Below are 20,143 nucleotides of genomic sequence, written 5' to 3'. Positions count from 1 at the left end.
TCAATGACAAAAAGATCCAATTTTCGGGAGAGGAGTGTTTGCAAGTCTCAGGTATAATCCGGCTAAGGTCATGATAGAGATTGCTTCGTAACTTCATATCATCTTGCTTCTCAATCCAGTGTTTGATAGCATTTTCCCTTTTGCTTCTTCGACATACTCGATCAACAAATAGCTAATGTCTAATTCCTGACCCAGTAAATGTCTCCCTCTGGTTGCGGGACATACTGTGAAGGAACTGGGCGACCAAGCATGGACAGTAGACAGCGATGTAGAAAGTGTATACAGCGGGTGAAAGGAGGTAAGTTTTCGGTATGAGTAAACTGGATACCCAGGTTAGTCACTTATGAAAAAGAGTTTAGGCTGCACACATACAGTTTCGCTTGTGGACATTGCAAAGCCATACAGTCGCGGAATTGGTATATCTGGACAGTTGTCTTCCAGCCAGGCATAAGTACCTGCCTCACATCGAACTTTTTCATCCGCATTTCCTGGCCGAAAAGTCTCGCCAACACGATATGGCAGAGGAAGTCGAAGTAGGACACGTTCTCCAGGTTGCAGCTTTCCTTTCCAGTTAACAATAGTGACTGGAATACACACATTAAAGCTTCCGTGGAGCCAGCTGTCTACATCGGCAACATGGCATGCATCAGGCGATAAGTTCAAATGATGGGCAACAATCGCTCTAATCCAGCTGCGCCTCTTATTGAGAAGGGTGAAGAATTGAGTTTCCTGGCTGGGATAGCTTAAGCGGTGAAGAATATTGACTTCTCTATCTTTAGCAGATGAGTAAGTAATTTCCTCGCGAAGTAGACGCCGCGTCCCTGGCATGGTGTTCCGTTTGAATGCACTTTGAAGAACACGGAAAACAGACTTTCATTCAAAAAAATTTATAGCAGGTGCTTAATCAGAGTGTGTTAGGCATTACAAGTTTACCCCTGAGTCACGTGTGTTGCTAGAAATTTCCCCTCTAGCTAATTTTGGGCTCCACATATTCTGTACAGAGGCCCCTGCAAAAGTGTAGACTCTTACTAGTGTACTGAATTTCAAGCCCTACTGCTTGGGCTTTGGGCAGTGAGCTAAGGAGAGAGCTAGGGGCATTGGTCACTATTAGCCTCCCTGAGAGTCTCTATTCTCTTAATTAACAGATGGAGCGGCAATACTTAATGCCGGTATCAATATTTCAGTTTAAATTCTTAGTGTGAAACTAGACAATTGGCTTCCCGACGATGCGAGGCTCAAGTTGCAGAGACAAGAGAAGAAACAAGAGAAAGAAGCAGAAACAATAAAAGAAGAAGAAATGTCTGAACACAAACTATAAGGAGGATATGAGCTTCCGGCTTCCCTGCTTGTCATGGCATGAACCCTGTTTCAATTGTCTTGAGTGTCTCTTAGGGATTAAATCCGTTTCAAAGGACTTCTTCATCATCTCTCTTGACTGTGGGCTTGCGACGACGAGGGCCTGGGTGGGCTATCCCAATACTCCTCTCTCTGCTCATGCGTCACACAGTATATGAACTCAACTGCTTCTTCAACAGATTCAACATCCTCTTTCCCGCTAATAGCTTCTGCAATCATGAGGTCTCCTGCTTTGCCGAGTACTTTTGCTATATTTGAGCGGGAACCAACTTTCTCCGTATATACTCCATTGACGTGGTGGTAGAAGCAGCATACTACCGAGGGCAATCTTTCACTTGTGGGGTCCCAATGTGATGAAACTGCTACCCATAAAATCCCATACTCACCCATTTCCGAAACCTTGGACCTCAGCTCTTTCCACCCGCTTGATTCAACTTTCCCAACCTCTGGGAAGCTTTCGGCGGCTCTGACAACAGCCAAACCACCAGCTTGCGTGGCGTTGAGGAGCTCACGGCTGCCATCTTCATTTTCCACAACAACTTGAGCAAAGTTGCCGTATACATTTATATGGGAGATTCTCTGTCCATGTACTGTGTATCCAGGTCGCACGCATCGTGAAACCTTTCGGGGGGGGATCTGGACTCGTCTTTTCCCCATATTTCTGAGAGACGAGATCTGGGTTGCCGTCTGGGTCGTTGTTTGGGCTGGAGGCGAAACGGTTGTATTCAATTCCATTGCTCGACTACAGGCTATTTAGCAGCTGCTAGGACAAAGTGAGGGGTACATCACTTACCAATGTGGGCATGGGAAATCACTATTTCCTGATATGTCCCGATAATACTGGGCCCATTGCGATTGGCACCTTGTGTGAATCTTCACTTGACATGTCGGGCATTGTTTGTAACTTGTTATACCAGTCATGATCATTTCCATACAAACAAGACACTCTGTAGTTGCACGCGGAGTCCAGGTCTCTGGATATCCCAATTCAGCAAATGCGCTGTCAACTTTAGCTCTTGTTTCTCGAAAGAGCCCTGTATTCTGAACGTTGGTATGTAGGAGAAAATATGCCTCGCTAATAGTTGATCCATTTATGTGATGTAACTGTGGCGGTTGCTCATTTTGCGAATTCAGTTCTGAGATTTTGGAGTTCAACTCAGTGATCTTTGCAGTAACTTCCTGATGTATTGGTGTAAGTTGCTCAGTTGATGCTCCTTTAACAATTCCATCCCACAACTTCATTATTAGTGGGGTAAGCTGATGCCAAAGTGGCACCCAGTACATCCTGAGATCTTCTGAGTACGTATATCTTTCTACCGGTGGTAACTCAGCCCATCCTTCAGGAAGGCGTAGGGACTTGCATAGTGCTCGAAGTTTTGCGGACTCGGAGGAGCTCCATGGGTCGAAAAACGGCTGGATCCGGATTTTACCCGTGGACCGACGGTTTTTTTGAATGATGTTGTGCCTCATAATTTTTTCATTAATATCATGGAGAGCGCTAAGCGCATTAGCAATATCTCGTGAAACACCAGCATAATTTGTTGTCCTGATTGCATCAGTAATGCTGCTTCGATGGCCGGCCTGGCATGCTTCATATAGCGTTATTATATGCCGCGTTGCCGCAATGTGGCAATGCCGATGGTATCTATCCAAGGGTTCCTCTACCACCGGAACATCGGCTGGATCCCATCGGCCCGCAAGGGACTGCCTCGCCCAAGTGACGGCATGAGTTAATTCTAAAAGGGTTAGTGCAAAAGACTTGTTCTGTTTCACAGTTTCTGGTGCTTACTCTCAAGAGCATTCTTTCCTAATTGTTTATCCTCCTCAGAGTGGAACTTGCCGGGGTTTACCGCCGCTGCGGCGCGTGCAATCGCCTTTCCGTATATTTCTGCCGTCATCTGAGGAGCCGTGATGGCGAGCACAGTGTGCACATTTTCAGGAGCCTGGTCAACAATTGCTTTGGCGAGCTGGAGGCGGTCCTTGATGCTAAGTGTTAAAGTGCGCATTACATCCATAGCCTCATCTTCATCAACATCAACATCATCATCATCATCATCATCATCATCATCATTTTCATGATACACAGACAGAGGGTCATCATCGAATCCCTCACGAGGCGGAAAAAGATGTGCCATGAAGGAGGCGAAAGCGGAAGGAAGCCGACGAGGAGCCCCGGGGGGGGTGGAATCAGCACCAGGGCCGGAAGGAACGGGAGGAGGAGGGGCAGGAGGGGTGGAATCAGCGCCAGCGCCGGGGTTGGATGGGATAGTGGAAGTGATATCAGCCATTGTTTGGAAAAAGTTTTATTTGGAAAGAAGTGTAAGATGGATGTGCAGTGTGTTTAATAAAGATGATAGATGATGATAGTTTGTGATGCAGTTAGATTTTATATTCTTTCAGAGGCCACACCTTTCTTTTTCACAGCCACAGCCATGCTTGCATTTCTGTCGGCCATACTCGGGCCACACTTATTGAGGTGATAACCGTGGCCTATTTTCTTCTTAAATGGCCAGCTAGGGAATCAAGATGGGCACATTTCCACAGACAGAAATATAATCTGATTTTTTTCAAATATTTTGCAAGAATGCTGACAACCACTCTGTTCTTCTTTCTCTTGTATTTTCACGCGATAGTGACAACCACTCTGTTCTTCTTTCTCTTGTATTTTCACGCGATAGTGTTGGAGGTGGAGTATGCTCTTCTGGTGAACTGTGATGCATTCAAGAAAAGTCCTAACAGGTCACAGAATCACTCAAACAATTTCTGTTGAGATAACCGAGCCAGTCACCCATCGAGTGACCGTTGGCACTGGAGGGGAATATCTCTTTGAACCAGCGCATATCAATGCCGATGTTGGGGAGAAGATTGTTTTTGAGTTTAAGGCTTTGAATCATACCTTAACTCAATCAAGCTTGATCCATCCATGCACATCGTTGCAGCAACTGGACTCAGGTTTCAAGCAGTTCAACCCAACTGACCGTGAAGATCTCATGCTGTCCGTGACTGTCAATACTCTCGAGCCTCAGTGGTTTTTCTGCCGCCAGAACGTATCTTCCTCTCACTGCCATGCAGGAATGGTATTTGCAGTCAACCCGGGGGAACATATGGACGAATTTCTAGCGAACGTGAGGAGAGAAAGCGCACTTGGCATTTCAGGCGCGGCTAAAGAAACACAACCACCAGTGATGTCGCGTGGCTTCGCGCCATCAACTGGCTGGTATCTAAATTCAACAGGGGTGTTTCCAACCGGCGTGTTTCCAACCGGCGTGTTTCCAACGACTCCATGGCACACAGGGACAGGAGCATTTAGGAGATCAGCCCCTTCGCCTTCACAGCCACCACCTGAGGCTTTTACATCATCTGGAAACAATAAGCCACGGGCAGCCTTTCTATTGGTCGCGCTCATGCTTCTTCTGGCGAAGCTGAACCATTTATAATTTGTGGGGAGTGAGCGAATTGAGCTTTCGATTACAAAGTTTGTGTTTGAGAGGAAATCATGGCGGTTAACCTTTGGAGTTGTTCTGCTAGCCAATAATATTATGTATGTTAGAACAAGGAAAGCATGGCGGCGCGAGTTCCCCATGTGCTAAATAAAGAACAATGGAGCTTAACCAATCCTAGTTAGTGTACTCTGTTATGAAAGCCCATGACTGCGCTTCAAGTTTGAGTACAAAAGAATCAATAGTGAGGCATCTTTGTAGCTTCACTTCTGTTTTCATTGAACAAAGGCTTGCAAGATTGCTCTGCTTCAGCTCTGAATCAATAATCCACAGCACATCAGCAATTATCAGAAATCTCAAAAGCTCACTATGAGTGCACAAGACAAGGTGCGAATCACGAGGAAAATAAAGGCAGCAAACACTTATTAACTACTTACTAGTCAGTATAAACAAATATTGATGAATCAGCCCATGTCACTCCTACGTGCTCCTGCGCCATATCTCAAACTGCATTGAATTATTCTGTGGATGAACCCCTCGTGGCACACCTTCAGCGGCAGATTGAGGACCAAAAAGTCATTATAGAAGCTCAGTCAGCTACAGTGTCAAAATGTATCGAGGAACTAAGTAAAGTCTTAGAGAAGAGACAATAGGATTGGGAAAATGACAATTTGGAGCAACATCTATCTTGTGTACATGTATTTACGTTTCTTCTCCTTCCCATTCAATCTCCTCTCACATGTATCACATTGGACTCGGAAGGGTGCTCCGTGGTTAGAAGCACCAAAGACCCCATCTAGTCCTTGTTCATCTATATACCATTGAATAGCATTGGGAGATCCGTTTAGCAACAACGCAGTGCCATCAGACCGTAGTGTCATGGTAATTTTCTCCTCGAGATGCCGAACAGCGAATCGAACAGGCCCGCAGTAACGTTGACATTCCACACATATGTCATCCTCACTTATATAGAGACCCAGGTTGATGTCATCCTTGTAAAATTCGTGGTGAGCTGGTCGGAGCGCCAATAATGCTCTGATAATAAGCCGAGCTGGTTCATAGCATCTAATAGTCCCAACGCACAGAAAGAAGCCATTTTGAAACTCTGGAATTGAGTCCAATTCAAAGAAGAGACTTGAAGCAAGAAGAGTCAAAAGGGCCTCTTCCATCTTGTCTGCTTCTGACGGATTCTTTTGAATAGATTGAGAGATGTTCTCCATCGCACTGATGTCAACGATCGACGGCCGTGCGCCTGTGAAGGAGTGGTTGAAGCGGAAGTAGTTCTTGCGGGATTGGTCATCAAGCTCACCCTGAAGTTCATTCCAGGTCTCCTCACCATCAAACGAAGACATGTAGGAGCGATAAATGCGAGGAAGCCATCCATCTAGAAGGATGTTGCGTGAATCCGACGTTTTCAGGACCCTTGAGACAGTTCCCGTACCCAGGGAGATTACAACATGCGGTTTTGGCGTCCGCGGCCACAGGCGCCGCACTTCTGACAGCCCTAAGCGAATTGGGTTATTGTGCCGCTGTTTCATACCGCCGTCCTGGAAACTACCAACAGAGGGGATATCGATGGATGGAAACAACCTGTCCGGGGTCAGAAGAAGAAATTAAAATTTGAGACTTGGAACCTACACAGGAGCAGCTGAGGTAGCTCTTGCACTGCAAAATGTTAGCAGGGTAAGATGAGCATTGACAGATCAGGACTCACGCTTGCCAGACAAACGGTTCGTCATCAACCCCGTTCAACAGCGCCTGAGTGATGCTGTCGTTATCCTTCCCAGTGACAATGATGATGCGGGGGCGAATGGTGCCTGGCAAGGTGGATGCGGATCCGATGGTTGCCCATTTCATCAGAAGAGATCGAACAGCTTCCAGACCTCCAACATCATCTGCAAAGATACAGACGACATCACAGAAGAGAAAGAGAAGTCGGGCAAGGATGAGATGAAAGGGGTCAAATGAGGAGTGAGGCCACTGGACTGGTACACTCTCATGGCGGTGGCATAACTGGGAGCTGCTTGGTGTGTGTATCGCCGCGCGGCACGTTGGATCGCAGTCTGCAAAAATTCTGGGATAGGTGGACTGGAGAGAAATGTTGTCCGCTTGTAAATTTACAACACGTGCCATCCTCCATCCAGCCTCAAGGAGAGGTCCAGCCTCTCCCTCAACCAATTCCAACCATGATATATGATTGCACTGTGGCATGATGGTTTTGATTTGCGATATAAATGCGGCGGCTGCAGAGCCTTATTTATCATTTGAAGCCACGCCTGGCAAACCGGGCACGGGCCACAGGCCACGATAACCGTGTTGAGGCTCGCCTTCATAAAAGCGTGGCCCTTTGATTGTGCGGTCTTGCCATGATAAATGCGTGGCCCCTTGATTGTGCAGCATATAATCCTCAACAGTGAGGGAAGCCCTCTCTAAACACCGAACACCGGGTTCACCTTCTTCCTATCATCTTTCACTAATCATTCCGCTGTAGCAATGGCCTCAGAGGCCGATGTCCTCGATCTATCTGTGGAGAAAGATAGGTGTTGGCTAGGGTCAGCGAAGGTTGATTTGGCACACCTAAAGTTTGGCGGAGAACAAGCGGGGGTCGTAGCTCGACATGTCAGCCAGTCCAATGTGAAATGGTTGATGGACAAGTTTGAGACAGACCGGTGTCGCCGGCTGGAGCCTCAGCATTGGATACCTGTCGCCATTGATCAGGCTGGTTTTGAGCAAATCCTGAGTTACAATTCGATGACGAATCTTAGTCGGTCCCTTCCAGTTGCCATAAATCTCCCGGCTGACTGCATGCTTCAAGGCTTGTAGGGACGGGTGCGCAAAGCAGCGGCAGCCGAATGGCTTGACCCCAATGATCAGTGGTGGGTTGTCAAGTTCTATGAAATCAATGGCCTGTCTCCTGAGGCCTTCAGAAGCCTTCAGGAGTATCGAGATGCCTCTCAAGAGTTGTCTAGTGGAGAGATCTGCTGGAATGTAATGTACCATCAGCAGCAGGGGGATGAAACAAAGGTTGGGGAATGGTTGGCAAGATGGGCAGGGCATCCGACCTATTACCGGAATTTCAACCAGCTTCAGAAAGGGAGCCGGAAGGCTTATCTAATCCGTGATGCATTAAGCAAGCTGCATCAATTTCCTGGGCTCTGGCGATCCTGGAATATGGGCAGTCTGAACCTTCTCTTGCCAATGAGGTGCCCCGAGGTGTGTGGAAACTTGTCTGGATCTTGTGTTGTCATAATACTGACCCCAGATTAGGAGCTCTCAAACGGCCTAAGTCACATCTGGAATGTGTGGAATCGGATCATGGGCGATAGGCCTGACCTTTTGGATGCTGATTCTGTGGACAGTCTCGAGGGCCGTTGCCCCTACTTGTCAAAGGATGATCGTGAGTATATTGATGAGCTCTTTGGGGATGGGGCGGTGTTTCCTCATTTCGACAAAGCGGAAGAACGAGAGTTGCTTCATCGGCGATTGATGGAGACTCAAACCATCATCCCTTCCTTCCGAACATTTATCAAGGATGCCAAACAGTTGGACCCGATAGTGAAGCTTTTAAGGAGGTTTCAACCTCCAAAATACAAAGGCACTGTCCAGGAGGGGATGAAGCGATGTTATAAACAACCAGCTCATGATTTCTATGTCCAGATATCTGAGGTCGCACACCGCCGAGAACGGAATGTGGAATGCTATGGCTTCTGGTCGGCATATCGCCAAATGGTTCTCGCGGCGATGCGGCACTTCGTCGGGCTAGTTCCAGGATCTCTGCCGCTTAAAATGCATAAGGTCCCACCTTCTCAACTCCAGGGAAATCCCCTGGTTCTGTGGAATCAATTCAAAAACCTTTCTTCATCAGTTGGCTTCATCCTAAGGTCGGGGCCTTTCGTTAGAGACAATGGTTGCCCCCCACAGGATGGAAACAACGATGCCCTAGATACTGATGCCTCTCATCCGCGTCTCACATGCAATGGGCTGAGGAAATGGTCAATCGGTAGCCATTGTGGGATGACAGATGGCCCCTCATATTACTCAGACAGGAAATATCTCTACCTTGATAACATCTACTCGCACCCAGGAGATGTGCCTCGGTCGCAAATGACATCCTTCGCAGTCAAGCGGAACTTCATGCTTGTATACTTCCCGCAATTTGAACCGCGAGATGCCTGCCCTAATGTGGAACAACATCGTACCATAGTTGATACTGATATGCACAATACTGGTATGAATGTGGAGCAAAGTTATACTGAATCAACTAATACCGATATGCGCGATGGGCCAGCAGCGACTGTGTCATCAACCGGCCATATCAGGATTCTGGCAGGAGTCACCCCAGCTGGATTGCATACAGATGTTGCTATTACAGAACAAGATCTCGGATGGTGCAGGATGAAGATAAATTTATCGCCGGGGGCATTCGCGGCTTACTACAGGGATATAGCATCAGAAGTTGGACACAAGTATGGGGTCATTTTCGACACGGAGACGTCCGAAATCACATGTGTTCTTGATGTTGACTCTCTCCTGAACCCCCCTTGGCTAAAGAGTGATATCTGGTGCGCGCCCCCTCTCCATGAGGGCCACCTTACCATTGTTCCTCCGACAGTCGTTCCATCAGACCTTCGGAGAGCGAAATTAATTTTTATAGGAAGCACATCGCGTCAAGGCTTTCAACAAAAACTTTTATTTCCTGATTATATCTCGACGAGGATTCAAGAAGCTACAATGTTTCCGGACCTCAAAATGGGAACAAGGCAATGGGTGCTAATATCGTATGGAGAGTTGGTACAACTTTGAGCTTCCTTTATTTGTTGACATTATTTGTATAAATTGGCTCAGCCTATCTAAGGTCTCAATGTTTATCACATCAAGGATTTTCATCTCTCAAACTTATTTCAGATGAACTTCCCTCATCAAGTTCTATCTCGGTGGGTTTGATTTTCAACTGTGGAGGATTTGATATAGCGAAAGAGTGGCGATTCGACTTCTTTGTTCGGTCTACCCTCACCTTCGCTTCAGGATCAAAATCCTCTGGCAGCCAGTGTTCAGTGAGGGGAAAGTGCTCATCCTTTCTTCTTGATTAATTACATGTATCTGTATTGTGAGGTGGATTTTACTCACTACTTCTTTCTTTCTTGGAGGCCATGTGTCTTCGGAATGAGAAACATATTCAAAAAATTTTCCTGGGTCATCGTCACTCTTCTTTTCTAGGATGCATATATAAAGGTATCGCTGTCTTCCAGTATCACGCCCATCTCGGTACAATTTGTCTGCTCCTTTGAAAAGTGAAATTTTTCCACGGCGAAATCTCTCACGGTCACGCTTTGTCTTCTTTTTCACAGCATGTTCAATGCGCCAACGTTCGTATCTTCGCTTTGAGTCTTGATTATGATCCATCTTGAATTGGAAAAAGAGGAACAATGTGTAAAGTTTAGTGACTATAAGAGAATTGCCTTCTTTTTGCTATCTTTTAAATGCCCCAGCGCCAAATTTATATTGAATATTCATTCTGTCAAGCACATCCATCCCGGGTGTATCAGGCGAGCGCATCCATCCCGGGTGTATTTTCAGGCGAGCGCATCCATCCCGGGTCTATTTTCAGGTGAGCGCATCCATCCCGGGTCTGTCTGTGTTTATATCTACCAGCTTTAATATGCTCCTCACTTGCTCTTCTGTTGCTCAAAAATTAAAAAAATCACCCTTCACATGGATATTTTAAAAATTTACGCCTACATAGCGGCCGGGATGGCTGCGGCCTTGCTACTCCATCAACATATCCTTAGTGGTATATCATGTCTACTCGACCAAAGGATCACTATTAAGCTAACTCCGCCACCGTATCTTTTTCGCCGTCGTTGGTTTTGCAGCCCTGTCACCCGATCCAGGGCAGTTCTACATGCCCTACACCTAGCTAGCACTTTCGCTTGTAATGTTGTGGGCGTCAATACCCTTCGTGAAGCTGGTTCAAGGGCTGGATCCCTTGCTCTACTGCATGTAACTCCGCTGTTCTTTGGTCAACAATTCAGCCTAGCTGCTGAGCTCCTTGGAGTGTCTCTCAAAGCATACCGCCTTCTTCATAAAGCCTTCGGTATTATGGCTGTTGTACAGTCAACTCTGCACGTGATAATCTCTGGTTGGGATAGAGTGTTTGATCTTGGTGACCGCGCGTTTCGTTACGGTTTTGTGGTAAGTAACTATTGTCTATAATTCATATCCATTACTCATATTTTACATTCTAGGCTGCTGTGGCACTCGCGGTACTTTTTGTGATTGTGCAACCATGGATTCGCTCGTTGGCGTATGATCTTTACATCCCTAGCCATATCCTTCTCAGTATTGCTACTTTGATCATGGTGTGGCTCCATTTAGGGCAGCCTATCAATTTTCGCGAGCTTCATGCCATTTGCATGATCCTTGCGGCGGGATTATTCTCCGGTACGACAGCTTTACATATAGTTCGCATTGTCCTTCGCAATATGCCCTCGCCACTCGCTATCGCAGATGTAATTAGGAAAGATGGAGCCGTGGAGCTCACCTTTCGTCCCCCACGAGCTTGGAAGGTCCGCCCAGGGCAGCATGTATATCTGCGTGTTCCGGCTGTGAGCTTCTGGTCCTTTACGCAATCCCATCCGTTCAACATTATCTGGAGTGAGGATGGGCCAAATGGCACTTCTGTCTCCGTAATTGCTAAGGTGGAAAGTGGATTCACACGAGCACTGGCCGGGGGCTCCCATCGACGCCTTAGAGTCATTGTGGATGGGCCATATGAGAGTCTCGGGATGGATTTGTGGGAGGATATGTATTCGTATGATGCGGTGGTATTGTTCGCTACTGGAATTGGAATCACAGGCCAGCTTCTATACGTCCGCGAACTGCTTCGACGCTTCATATCAGAGCAGAAGGCAATGACTGAGCGGGGCGGTGGCGTCCGCAAACATCGAATCTCAGTGGTTTGGGAAGTAGAAGAGCAGTGTAAGGATTAAAAATGTTCCATTATTGGTGTTATAACTGATGAAAGTCCTAGATTGCCATGAGTGGATTTGTGATTGGATGGACCAGCTGCTTGTGGAAGATGATGAGACTTTGGTAGGCCTCTCTCAGATCCATCACACAGAGATGCTAACCCTCTCACAGATTCTAAATATCTCTCTGTATGTCAAAAATAATGCTGATTGCCTTCAGTGGGGAGAGAAATCATCCAGAAGGATTCAGAAGCATGTGGGGAAGGCAAACCCACAGACCGTTCTGGTAAGAGAGCTGCAAGAGTGGCCAACCAAGATGCTTGTGACCGGTATGCACCCTTCTTTGGAATCTTCGTGCAATGGACTAACAGCATGTAGTCTCAGCCAGTGCTGCAGTCCGCGACGAGATTCGCGATATCACCATATCTGAAAAAAGACTCCATTTTCAAGAACTTGCGTTTCAGCCTTCTGAGGATTCAGCTGGCTACTGGGCGCCTCAGAGGGCATTATTGTAGTTTCAAAAGGAAAGATTGCCTGTTCATGGCCTAGTGAATTAGAAGGTATTGCTTTCTCTCATGAACATTGGTGGCTTTCAATCTGTTCAGGGGTGATGGGAACAAATGTTGCTTGACTTGTAAATTGAATGGAAAACTAAATTGATTGGGTGGTGATCTGGTGGGGTTGTATTCATATTTCTAGATAGGTTCTAGGACAATTTTTTCAAATGACTTTTCCCCATCATTCTCATCTCATGAAATAATGCCACTAGTATGAAAGGGGAAAGGATCCATTGTTAATTCTGCATAGATCCATGCAAAATCAAGGTCCCCTCGAATCCAAAGACGAGGCTATGATATGACTATGTGAAAACTGAGAATTGCCTTTCTAAATTTTTTGAATCTTGATTTCACCTCAACATGCCCATTGAAGTTACAGATTATTGAAGGTATTATCATGGTAGGCCATCTCTCCAAGTCGTCATACAATGTATTTCGCTGACATACGTCTAGGCAAACATGCTGAATGATTTCTGTATCCTTAGGGCCGCCCGGGAGTATCTGTGTGATCAATCTACAACATCTCCTGACCAGCGAGATGTACTTTTAGTGATTTACTCGCCTGATGAAATCATTCCTTGTTGGGCCTCATCTACGATATTATCTCAGTCCTCTGCTATTTTTGCGGATTTAACTACAAAGAAGCATGAGATTCATCTGGTGGAAGAGAACATTCAAGAGATGCTGTTGATTCTTTACTCCCTTCACTACCAATGGTGGAAGCAGCCGAACCAGGAGAGAATACCAACCCAGGTTGGCCTGGACGCGGTTAGCAAACATACGCTTAATCATCTTTCCAGGAAATACCAGTTGATGCCTACCATTGTGCCGTTTATGGCTTTCATCTACAAATCCCTGAGCAGTGACTTTAGACGCGACGTGGAGGCACTGCAGTTAGCTTTGACTGAGGGATGGCAAACCCACTTTCAGGAATTTCACAGAATAGCTGCTCTCTGCGTGCAGTACCTTCGTCCTGGTACCGAAGTTCTAAGGCTGGTAAATGCATTTATACCTGGCTCACTTCCAGGTAAGTGTGGGTTCTTTGCGAGCTCTTATACAAATCTAATACTCTATAGAAAGGATTGAGAAAGAGATACGAACCACGAAACAAAAACTTCTAAACCTTCTTGAGACAGCCCGGCAGAAGCTGAAGAGTGATAGATGCAGCTATAAAATATTGATGAACAACTCTGCTGATGGATTTCCCTTTAATGTTGGCTTCTCCGAAATTGCAGCCTCCAATTGCAACTGCTGCTGCCCCTTGTTTCGGGTAGAATATTACTGTGATGACTATCTTGCTCTGGTGCAACAGTCCTGGTATGATAGGTCCATTGCCGATATTACTGGGTGCTTCCAGCGCCGGGCCGCGAACTTGAAAAAGTTGCATAAATGTTCAGCCGGGGTGTACTGTCCACTTATTCAGGTGGTATTGTGGCTTGTTAATCAGTCATACATTATACAGAAAACCACGGCTTTTCCTTGTATAGGTAGATAGATTGATTGGCAATCATTACTGTCTGAAGAAAATAATGCCTGCAAGCATATATTTGTGATTTACATCAAAAAACCCATCTTTTCTCTTCCCATACTCCTTTTTATACCCAATAACCTGTTTTCTGCACATCGGACATAAAATTGTAATGGTCCCCATTTCTGAAAGCCTTGATGTGGTGTTGACATGCTCATTCATGCAAGAGATACAAAAAGCATGACCACAGAACAAAACCACTTCAGCTGCAACAAAGCATATAGAACAAAACACCGCAGCATTGTCTGAGTTCAGGTTGTCTAGTAAAATATTAACATTCAACCCTCTTGTTGAAGATGTATAGAGGTCATACCAGAGTCCAGTGAAGTCACTTTTTCATTAGTTTTTTTTTGCCGCGGGTCATTTTCTTTCAAGTAATTAGTGCAAAGTCAAAGAGCATCTGAGGTTTTTCTTACCTGCTTCCTGTGTTCCTTCAAGATATATTGGGTTCTCTGGAGAGGACCCTGGCTCATGAGAATTAATTGAATTCCGGATGGATGGGAGACCATGATACACATCATTATCAAAAGAATTCCTCGAGGAGAATCTATGTTCCTCACTAAAAGTGGAGGGAGAAGCTGTATGATAGGTGGCTTCTACTCCGTGGTTGATAGTAACCGGATATGCTGGCCCGCGGTTCATACGAATGTAGAAAGAAGGGGCAGCAGAGCGCAAACGGTTGAAGTCAATTGAGCCCAAGGACGTTCCACGGGGCGTGTCGGGAGAACGAGGCTCATAGAAGGCCATGATAAGACTTTGTAAGTCTTCTGCTAAGTAGTTATGTTCCAGCACTTCTGAAGGACAGGCTCCTGGCTTTATACTTCTATGTTAGTTTATTAATAGCTTTTTGAAGGTGATGCTTATTTTGGAATCCCTTATTTTCGAATCCACGCCAGGGAGATCGATAAACCTTCGGCAAACCCCAAAAACCTTCAACAATGGAACCTTTCCGCTTTCAGCCTAGCTAGAACCAAGCAGCCAGCATCGATCACCCGCGGAGATCACATGCTTTTGCCGCGTCATATGTACCAGTACTCTTCTCACTATTCATTGGCCCATTCTCAATGGATGCGCCGCGCAGATATACTCGGGATGTATGCGCTCAACAGTTGTTGATTTGTACTGCAGGGATTGGGTTATTCTTAATGACTCCTGGCGCGTATCTACATATACATATACATTGTACAATTGGGATTGGCTCAATTTGCTATCAAATTTCAAATGGTGGAATAAATAGATCATAAAACTAATTTGGAGCAATAAGTTGGCCGATGCCTCAGATTAACTAACCCCTCATCCATTATAAATACTCACGCCCCAGAGCAACTCTTCTCTCTTCATATCAATTCATTAGCTTCCTCTCTTCACTGCACTTCTCAATCCTGTCTTCACTGTACTCCAAATTTCAAATATTCTTTACCTTGTAATGGCGACTTTCACTGAAGAGGAATTTGAACAACTACTTCGTGATTTCGAGGATAATGCTCCCAGTGATTTCGGACAAAATTTGTGTAGCAATACAGATCTCTTTGAAGTTGAGTTGCCACAATCTCTGAATTTTAACACAACTCCTTGTCCTATGGACACTACTCAAACTCTGGAGGTACAGCTGGCGGAAACACAAAAGGAGTAAGTAAACTCCAAGATTGATCATTATTTCCCATAATTAATCTTGCTCCAGGCTATGATCAGTGAAGAGGTAGGCAAGATTCAAAAATAAGATCTGAAATTCTCACACTCACTTTCAAACAGTGCATTTGAAGATTCAATGAAGACAATGGATAAACTTGTGCAATTACATGCAGAGTGAGTTAAATTAGAACAGATTTTATGACAGTGTCTCAATGTCTAACTCTGATACAGACTTCGCTCAATGAAGAGGTAAGAAAGGCAGATTCTCTATTCAGAGGGATATGTTGCTTACTTCAATCAAAAGCCTTGTTGAAGGATTGGTTCACTACATGGAACGGCTGGGCCCGTGGACTGCAGAAGTGACTGTAGCTCTTCAGAAACTTGAAGAACCACCACTTTCTGCAACTTAACTTGAAGAATGGAAAATGCGAAGAGTTGCTTTTATCTTATCTATATTGTATTTTGTGGGAATATAGCTGTAGATGAAATTGTGAGAAGAAAATTCAATTGAACTGCTGCGTGATTAACTACAGTTAACAACTTAAGACATTCTCAAAACACAATAATCTTTTCTTGTCCATCACTTCAAGCAGTTGACCTTGACATGGTCCTCTTTTAATACCCTCCGGAGTGCATATATTTTAGCCAAATCGAGACCGGTTTGGTACTTTACAATGTTAGCTAGCTATTTATAATAGGCCTCTTTAGAAATTCTTACACACCTTGTTTACAATAATCTGATCAGCTTCCGAAGGATTCAGCAAGTTAGGTATACTTGAATTGCTGATGGAGAGATTGTCCAGAAATTGATCAACTGCATCTTCATTCCACCGACGGGATGAACCAAGCTCCGGGGAACTTCTACGTATGCTGATCAGCTTGTCGCTGATACCGAGAAGTCCTCAAGAGAATCCTCTTTGTTTGAGCAAGTCAGAGATTGCTCTCTGGTAAACACCCTGTGATGCAAAATATACTGCAACCGCAGTCTCTTCCTCTGTCCATGCGTAACCTGGCATCTTCCTCATCAAATACCCCATGTAATGCCGAACAGGTCACCCGATGCGTCCGGTCAATAAGCGGTGTTGAACTTGGAGGAGTCTTTGATCACCGTGATGCTGATAATTGTGTTAACTGACATTTACTAGCAGATATCAGTACTACTTACTCTAACAACGATTTCAGAGTCCTCCACAGTGAATTTGACCAATTCATTTACATAATCATGGCCTAATCTCAGATCAATGTATCGGTTGACCTCTCCAGGATCCCAGTCACGTATGCTTGGACTTAGGTATGGATGTAATGCTCGTATTACGGTCAGCTTGGCATTGATTGCAGGTGGGGTTCGACTATATCCTCTTCGCCGGAGCAATTCTGCCACAGCCTCATGGCATATCTTTCGTGACACAAAATAAAGCAGAATGGCCTCCTCTTCAAGTGACCATAATCTTGTTTGAGCCATCACTGTGGTTGTAAATGTGCTCTGTCTGACAGAACAGCGCTCTTCCATCTATTTATGTTTGATCTCCTCTAAACGCGCCGCATTTTCCGTATTTCTCAATGAAGCCCCTATGTCTTCCATCCGCGCTAGCCCACTATTTCACAAGATATCAATCTCACAGCAAGCCATCGTGTCTTGAAAGTGGGCATCTACTTGTAGTTCTTGAATGTTGAGTGGTTGCTGAAGTTTCATTTCTACGCGCTTATGCCCTGGAGGGATCAGATCTGGACCCGTCGATCATTTAGAGAATTCTTAGCAGCCCCACTGAATAATGAACCTATGCCATTTTTATCTTAGCAAATGCGGCACAGCTCACGATCTATCGCGATTGCCGCCAGGGTGATGTCCCGGTGACTTATTTTACAGGGTCAAAGCCCAGCACTATTGGTGATAAAGAGGACTTTCTATTTTGATTGAGAGGCTGGCGTGTTGTCAGTTGAGCCAATAAGAAACTGTAAGCAGGTCTTACTGAATGAGGAAATGATTTTCTTCTAATTATAAGTTACCTCAAATCACAGCACAGCGCTTATGTAAAACTATATAACCAGGAACTGATCAAGCTACTCTTGTTGTTTTTGTTTCCTCCAAATGGAGGAGACTTTTTTATTTCACTTCAAGAAACATTCTAAAGAATGGAAAACGAGCAATCAATGACTCTGTCCACACAAGCATCTTGGTCAAGTGAAGATGGACTGTGCTGCGTCCATGAACAAGTGCTTCAGCTACAAAACAATCTTTACCAGGTGATGGGAGCAGCCCGTCGAGACCAACATACCCATCAATCAGCTTCAACTGGAGCGAGATCGGCTCCAAACATTGGTCACCGGATTTGAGGATACCGACACAAGATACAGACAATTATTGAGCCGGGAGTGCACCGTCCATTCGCTCACACGGGATCAGCTTCAAACGGAGAAAGCATCCCGCGCAAAGACGACCCAGGCCAACATGCAATTGCACTGTGAGCTTGTACGGACCCATGCTGCTCAAGTGGTCGCTGAAAGAGCATTTGCCTGGGAGAAAGGATCTTCGTCGGAAAACTGCCACTGAACTGCATCATGCACAGAGAAAAATCGACCTAACTGATGAACTGGTACACACCATGGTCATTGAAGAAAGTCAATTCAAATCACATACCCGTCGGCTTACAGATGTTGCTCTGGTTCTTGAATCTCAGATGGAGGAGAAGTATAAAATAGTTTTGGAGGAGAAGGACAAGCACATTGTGGCACTGGAGAAATCACTGCTGCACTTGAGAAGAGAAAGAACATCACGATCACATTGAACCCGATCACGCCGAACCCAAAGTGCACCTCCATCTTAAATTGTCTATTTTGGTTGTTGATTATTGAAAATTTTCATGTAACAATTGTTTTATTGCTATATATGCATCATCAAATGCGCTGCCCTCCATTTAATTCACTAATATTTGACCCATTCAGGTGGAATCTCAATGTCCTTTGGAGCTGACTCACGTGCAGCACGGATATACCGTCTGAGACAGGATGGACCCGAGGAACGCTGGAGAAATTCATGCTACGCTGGCAGTTAGCTACATTCATAAGAAATCAAATGAAGTCTCTTATTACCCTAAGCAGCTCCTTGGCTGTTTTCTTTTTAGTCAAAGATTGAAATTCGCGAAGATCGGTTCCCCAGTTGTCATGGGTGAGAGTGTTTCCATGTCGCGAAGCCGTCTCCGGCTCCAAGCATTCAACAATTATCTGGCCCATTGATTGGAGGTCAGACTGTGCTGTCCCGGGATTTGTCTCTCTAAGCATGCTTGCAGCAATATTGGCTACAGCTTCGTCAGCTCTGCCATTTCCAATAAATGGAGGAAGCATACCAATTTTAACTGCTGGGGGCTTTGTAGATAGCAGTACAGATTCAGAGCTGAGGTCCCCATGAACCAGCTCTAAGTGACTATGAATATAATCCAGCCCTTCTAGGATCTCCTTGCAAAACGCCGCGACTTCAAATTGGCTGAGAGGCCCGATTGGTGTTCGAAATATCTGCGCCAGAGAGACATCCATAACCTCGTAAAAGATGTTGATAATATCATCATGATACATTGCCTCGTGTAGCGTCACAACATTCTTGTGGGATACATGTTGCAGCTTTGACAGCCAACTCTTATCCTTGGCCTTTATCTCCTTGAAAATCCTCTCATCAAATGGGGCGCTCCTTTTGTAAACAAGAATACCCTGTCCTGCTTGAGATAATTTGAAAGACCGTTGGAATCGGTTCCATGGGTTGTCCTCAGCTGTAAGGCTGTGAGCTTACCGGAATCATGCGACGAAGCTTCTGTGGCCTTTGCAAAAATTCCAAAGGCTCCGTGCCCAATAACAGGCGTTTTGGCGCGGAAGACTGGGAGGCTAGGTCGCTGCGCGGAAACAGCGTGCCACGACGGCGAGCTTTGATATCAGCGTTATTTTCATTCATTTTCAGCAGTGCAATCTCAGTAAATTTGGATGGTCCATATTCTCACAATATGACTGATCACCAGTTGGATGAATAAATAATGAGCGAATGCCCACTGAATCATTGGGCCACCACCCCATGAACAAAATTTGTGGCCCTCAATTGAGGGCCACAAATCACAAAAGCCACAAACTATAAGCTTGTTTGACATATATATATGAATCCTCTCATAATTCTGAAGTTTATGGAGCAACTCATGCTTCTTTCAATCACTCTATTTCATCAATTGATTTAAATTTGCTACAGCCATGGATATCTATCAAACTCGCACCGATGGAAGTTCTCTTGTGGAGAACGCTGATATTATTGATTCTGCTTCAACTTCTCCCATACTTGTAGCACCAGATGCTAAGCAGTCAGATATAAAGAAGTCACCCTTTGCATTTTCCACACCAGCGACAATGAACCCCTCTAAGAGCAAGCCAGCTGCTGAGAAAGCTTCACTGTTTGGAATCTCCCAGTCGGATCTGGAGAGATCACCCTTTGCCTGTTCCACACCAGCAACAAAGAAACCACATTCTGAGAGTGTCAAGATGACCACTGAGAAAGCTTCACTGTTTGGAATCTCCCAGTCGGATCTGGAGAGATCACCCTTTGCCTGTTACACACCAGCAACAAAGAAACCACATTCTGAGATCGTCAAGCCAGCTTCGCTATTTAGAAGCTCTCAGTCAGATCTGAAG

General features: G+C 45.3%; 10 protein-coding genes across 10 annotated transcripts; 4 read left to right on the top strand and 6 right to left on the bottom strand.

Moving 5' to 3' along the window:
* Positions 1 to 1,422: 1,422 nt before the first annotated feature.
* Positions 1,423 to 3,644, bottom strand: HCAG_01645 (predicted protein; the record flags this gene model as incomplete). The annotated part of the gene is made up of 3 exons (XM_001544548.1): positions 1,423 to 2,098; positions 2,150 to 3,092; positions 3,146 to 3,644. The coding sequence occupies 3 exons, from the start codon at positions 3,642 to 3,644 to the stop codon at positions 1,423 to 1,425; spliced, it is 2,118 nt and encodes a 705-aa protein (XP_001544598.1).
* Positions 3,645 to 4,304: 660 nt separating this feature from the next.
* On the bottom strand, positions 4,305 to 4,762 carry HCAG_01644 (predicted protein; the record flags this gene model as incomplete). Its single annotated transcript, XM_001544547.1, has 2 exons — positions 4,305 to 4,417; positions 4,501 to 4,762. 2 exons carry the CDS (start codon positions 4,760 to 4,762, stop codon positions 4,305 to 4,307), a joined length of 375 nt encoding a protein of 124 aa, XP_001544597.1.
* Positions 4,763 to 5,479: 717 nt separating this feature from the next.
* Positions 5,480 to 6,929, bottom strand: HCAG_01643 (predicted protein; the record flags this gene model as incomplete). The annotated part of the gene is made up of 3 exons (XM_001544546.1): positions 5,480 to 6,386; positions 6,435 to 6,461; positions 6,511 to 6,929. The coding sequence occupies 3 exons, from the start codon at positions 6,927 to 6,929 to the stop codon at positions 5,480 to 5,482; spliced, it is 1,353 nt and encodes a 450-aa protein (XP_001544596.1).
* A 360-nt stretch (positions 6,930 to 7,289) lies between these two features.
* HCAG_01642 (predicted protein) lies at positions 7,290 to 9,599 on the top strand (the record flags this gene model as incomplete). Its single annotated transcript, XM_001544545.1, has 4 exons — positions 7,290 to 7,560; positions 7,636 to 8,009; positions 8,064 to 9,024; positions 9,244 to 9,599. 4 exons carry the CDS (start codon positions 7,290 to 7,292, stop codon positions 9,597 to 9,599), a joined length of 1,962 nt encoding a protein of 653 aa, XP_001544595.1.
* A 546-nt stretch (positions 9,600 to 10,145) lies between these two features.
* On the top strand, positions 10,146 to 12,279 carry HCAG_01641 (predicted protein; the record flags this gene model as incomplete). Its single annotated transcript, XM_001544544.1, has 6 exons — positions 10,146 to 10,166; positions 10,343 to 10,404; positions 10,670 to 10,988; positions 11,042 to 11,774; positions 11,985 to 12,093; positions 12,153 to 12,279. The coding sequence occupies 6 exons, from the start codon at positions 10,146 to 10,148 to the stop codon at positions 12,277 to 12,279; spliced, it is 1,371 nt and encodes a 456-aa protein (XP_001544594.1).
* A 439-nt stretch (positions 12,280 to 12,718) lies between these two features.
* Positions 12,719 to 13,816, top strand: HCAG_01640 (predicted protein; the record flags this gene model as incomplete). Its single annotated transcript, XM_001544543.1, has 3 exons — positions 12,719 to 12,721; positions 12,775 to 13,348; positions 13,398 to 13,816. The coding sequence occupies 3 exons, from the start codon at positions 12,719 to 12,721 to the stop codon at positions 13,814 to 13,816; spliced, it is 996 nt and encodes a 331-aa protein (XP_001544593.1).
* A 403-nt stretch (positions 13,817 to 14,219) lies between these two features.
* HCAG_01639 (predicted protein) lies at positions 14,220 to 14,596 on the bottom strand (the record flags this gene model as incomplete). Its single annotated transcript, XM_001544542.1, has 2 exons — positions 14,220 to 14,260; positions 14,410 to 14,596. The coding sequence occupies 2 exons, from the start codon at positions 14,594 to 14,596 to the stop codon at positions 14,220 to 14,222; spliced, it is 228 nt and encodes a 75-aa protein (XP_001544592.1).
* Positions 14,597 to 15,275: 679 nt separating this feature from the next.
* Positions 15,276 to 15,734, top strand: HCAG_01638 (predicted protein; the record flags this gene model as incomplete). Its single annotated transcript, XM_001544541.1, has 3 exons — positions 15,276 to 15,478; positions 15,602 to 15,655; positions 15,713 to 15,734. The coding sequence occupies 3 exons, from the start codon at positions 15,276 to 15,278 to the stop codon at positions 15,732 to 15,734; spliced, it is 279 nt and encodes a 92-aa protein (XP_001544591.1).
* Positions 15,735 to 16,061: 327 nt separating this feature from the next.
* HCAG_01637 (predicted protein) lies at positions 16,062 to 16,943 on the bottom strand (the record flags this gene model as incomplete). Its single annotated transcript, XM_001544540.1, has 4 exons — positions 16,062 to 16,148; positions 16,204 to 16,226; positions 16,456 to 16,579; positions 16,647 to 16,943. 4 exons carry the CDS (start codon positions 16,941 to 16,943, stop codon positions 16,062 to 16,064), a joined length of 531 nt encoding a protein of 176 aa, XP_001544590.1.
* Positions 16,944 to 18,404: 1,461 nt separating this feature from the next.
* On the bottom strand, positions 18,405 to 19,421 carry HCAG_01636 (predicted protein; the record flags this gene model as incomplete). The annotated part of the gene is made up of 3 exons (XM_001544539.1): positions 18,405 to 18,503; positions 18,572 to 19,132; positions 19,263 to 19,421. The coding sequence occupies 3 exons, from the start codon at positions 19,419 to 19,421 to the stop codon at positions 18,405 to 18,407; spliced, it is 819 nt and encodes a 272-aa protein (XP_001544589.1).
* Positions 19,422 to 20,143: the final 722 nt, after the last annotated feature.

Source organism: Histoplasma capsulatum, genomic scaffold (assembly GCF_000149585.1).
Source record: "Histoplasma capsulatum NAm1 scaffold_1 genomic scaffold, whole genome shotgun sequence".
Taxonomy (NCBI): Eukaryota; Fungi; Ascomycota; class Eurotiomycetes; order Onygenales; family Ajellomycetaceae; genus Histoplasma; species Histoplasma mississippiense.
This window is presented reverse-complemented; position numbering and strand designations above follow the sequence as displayed.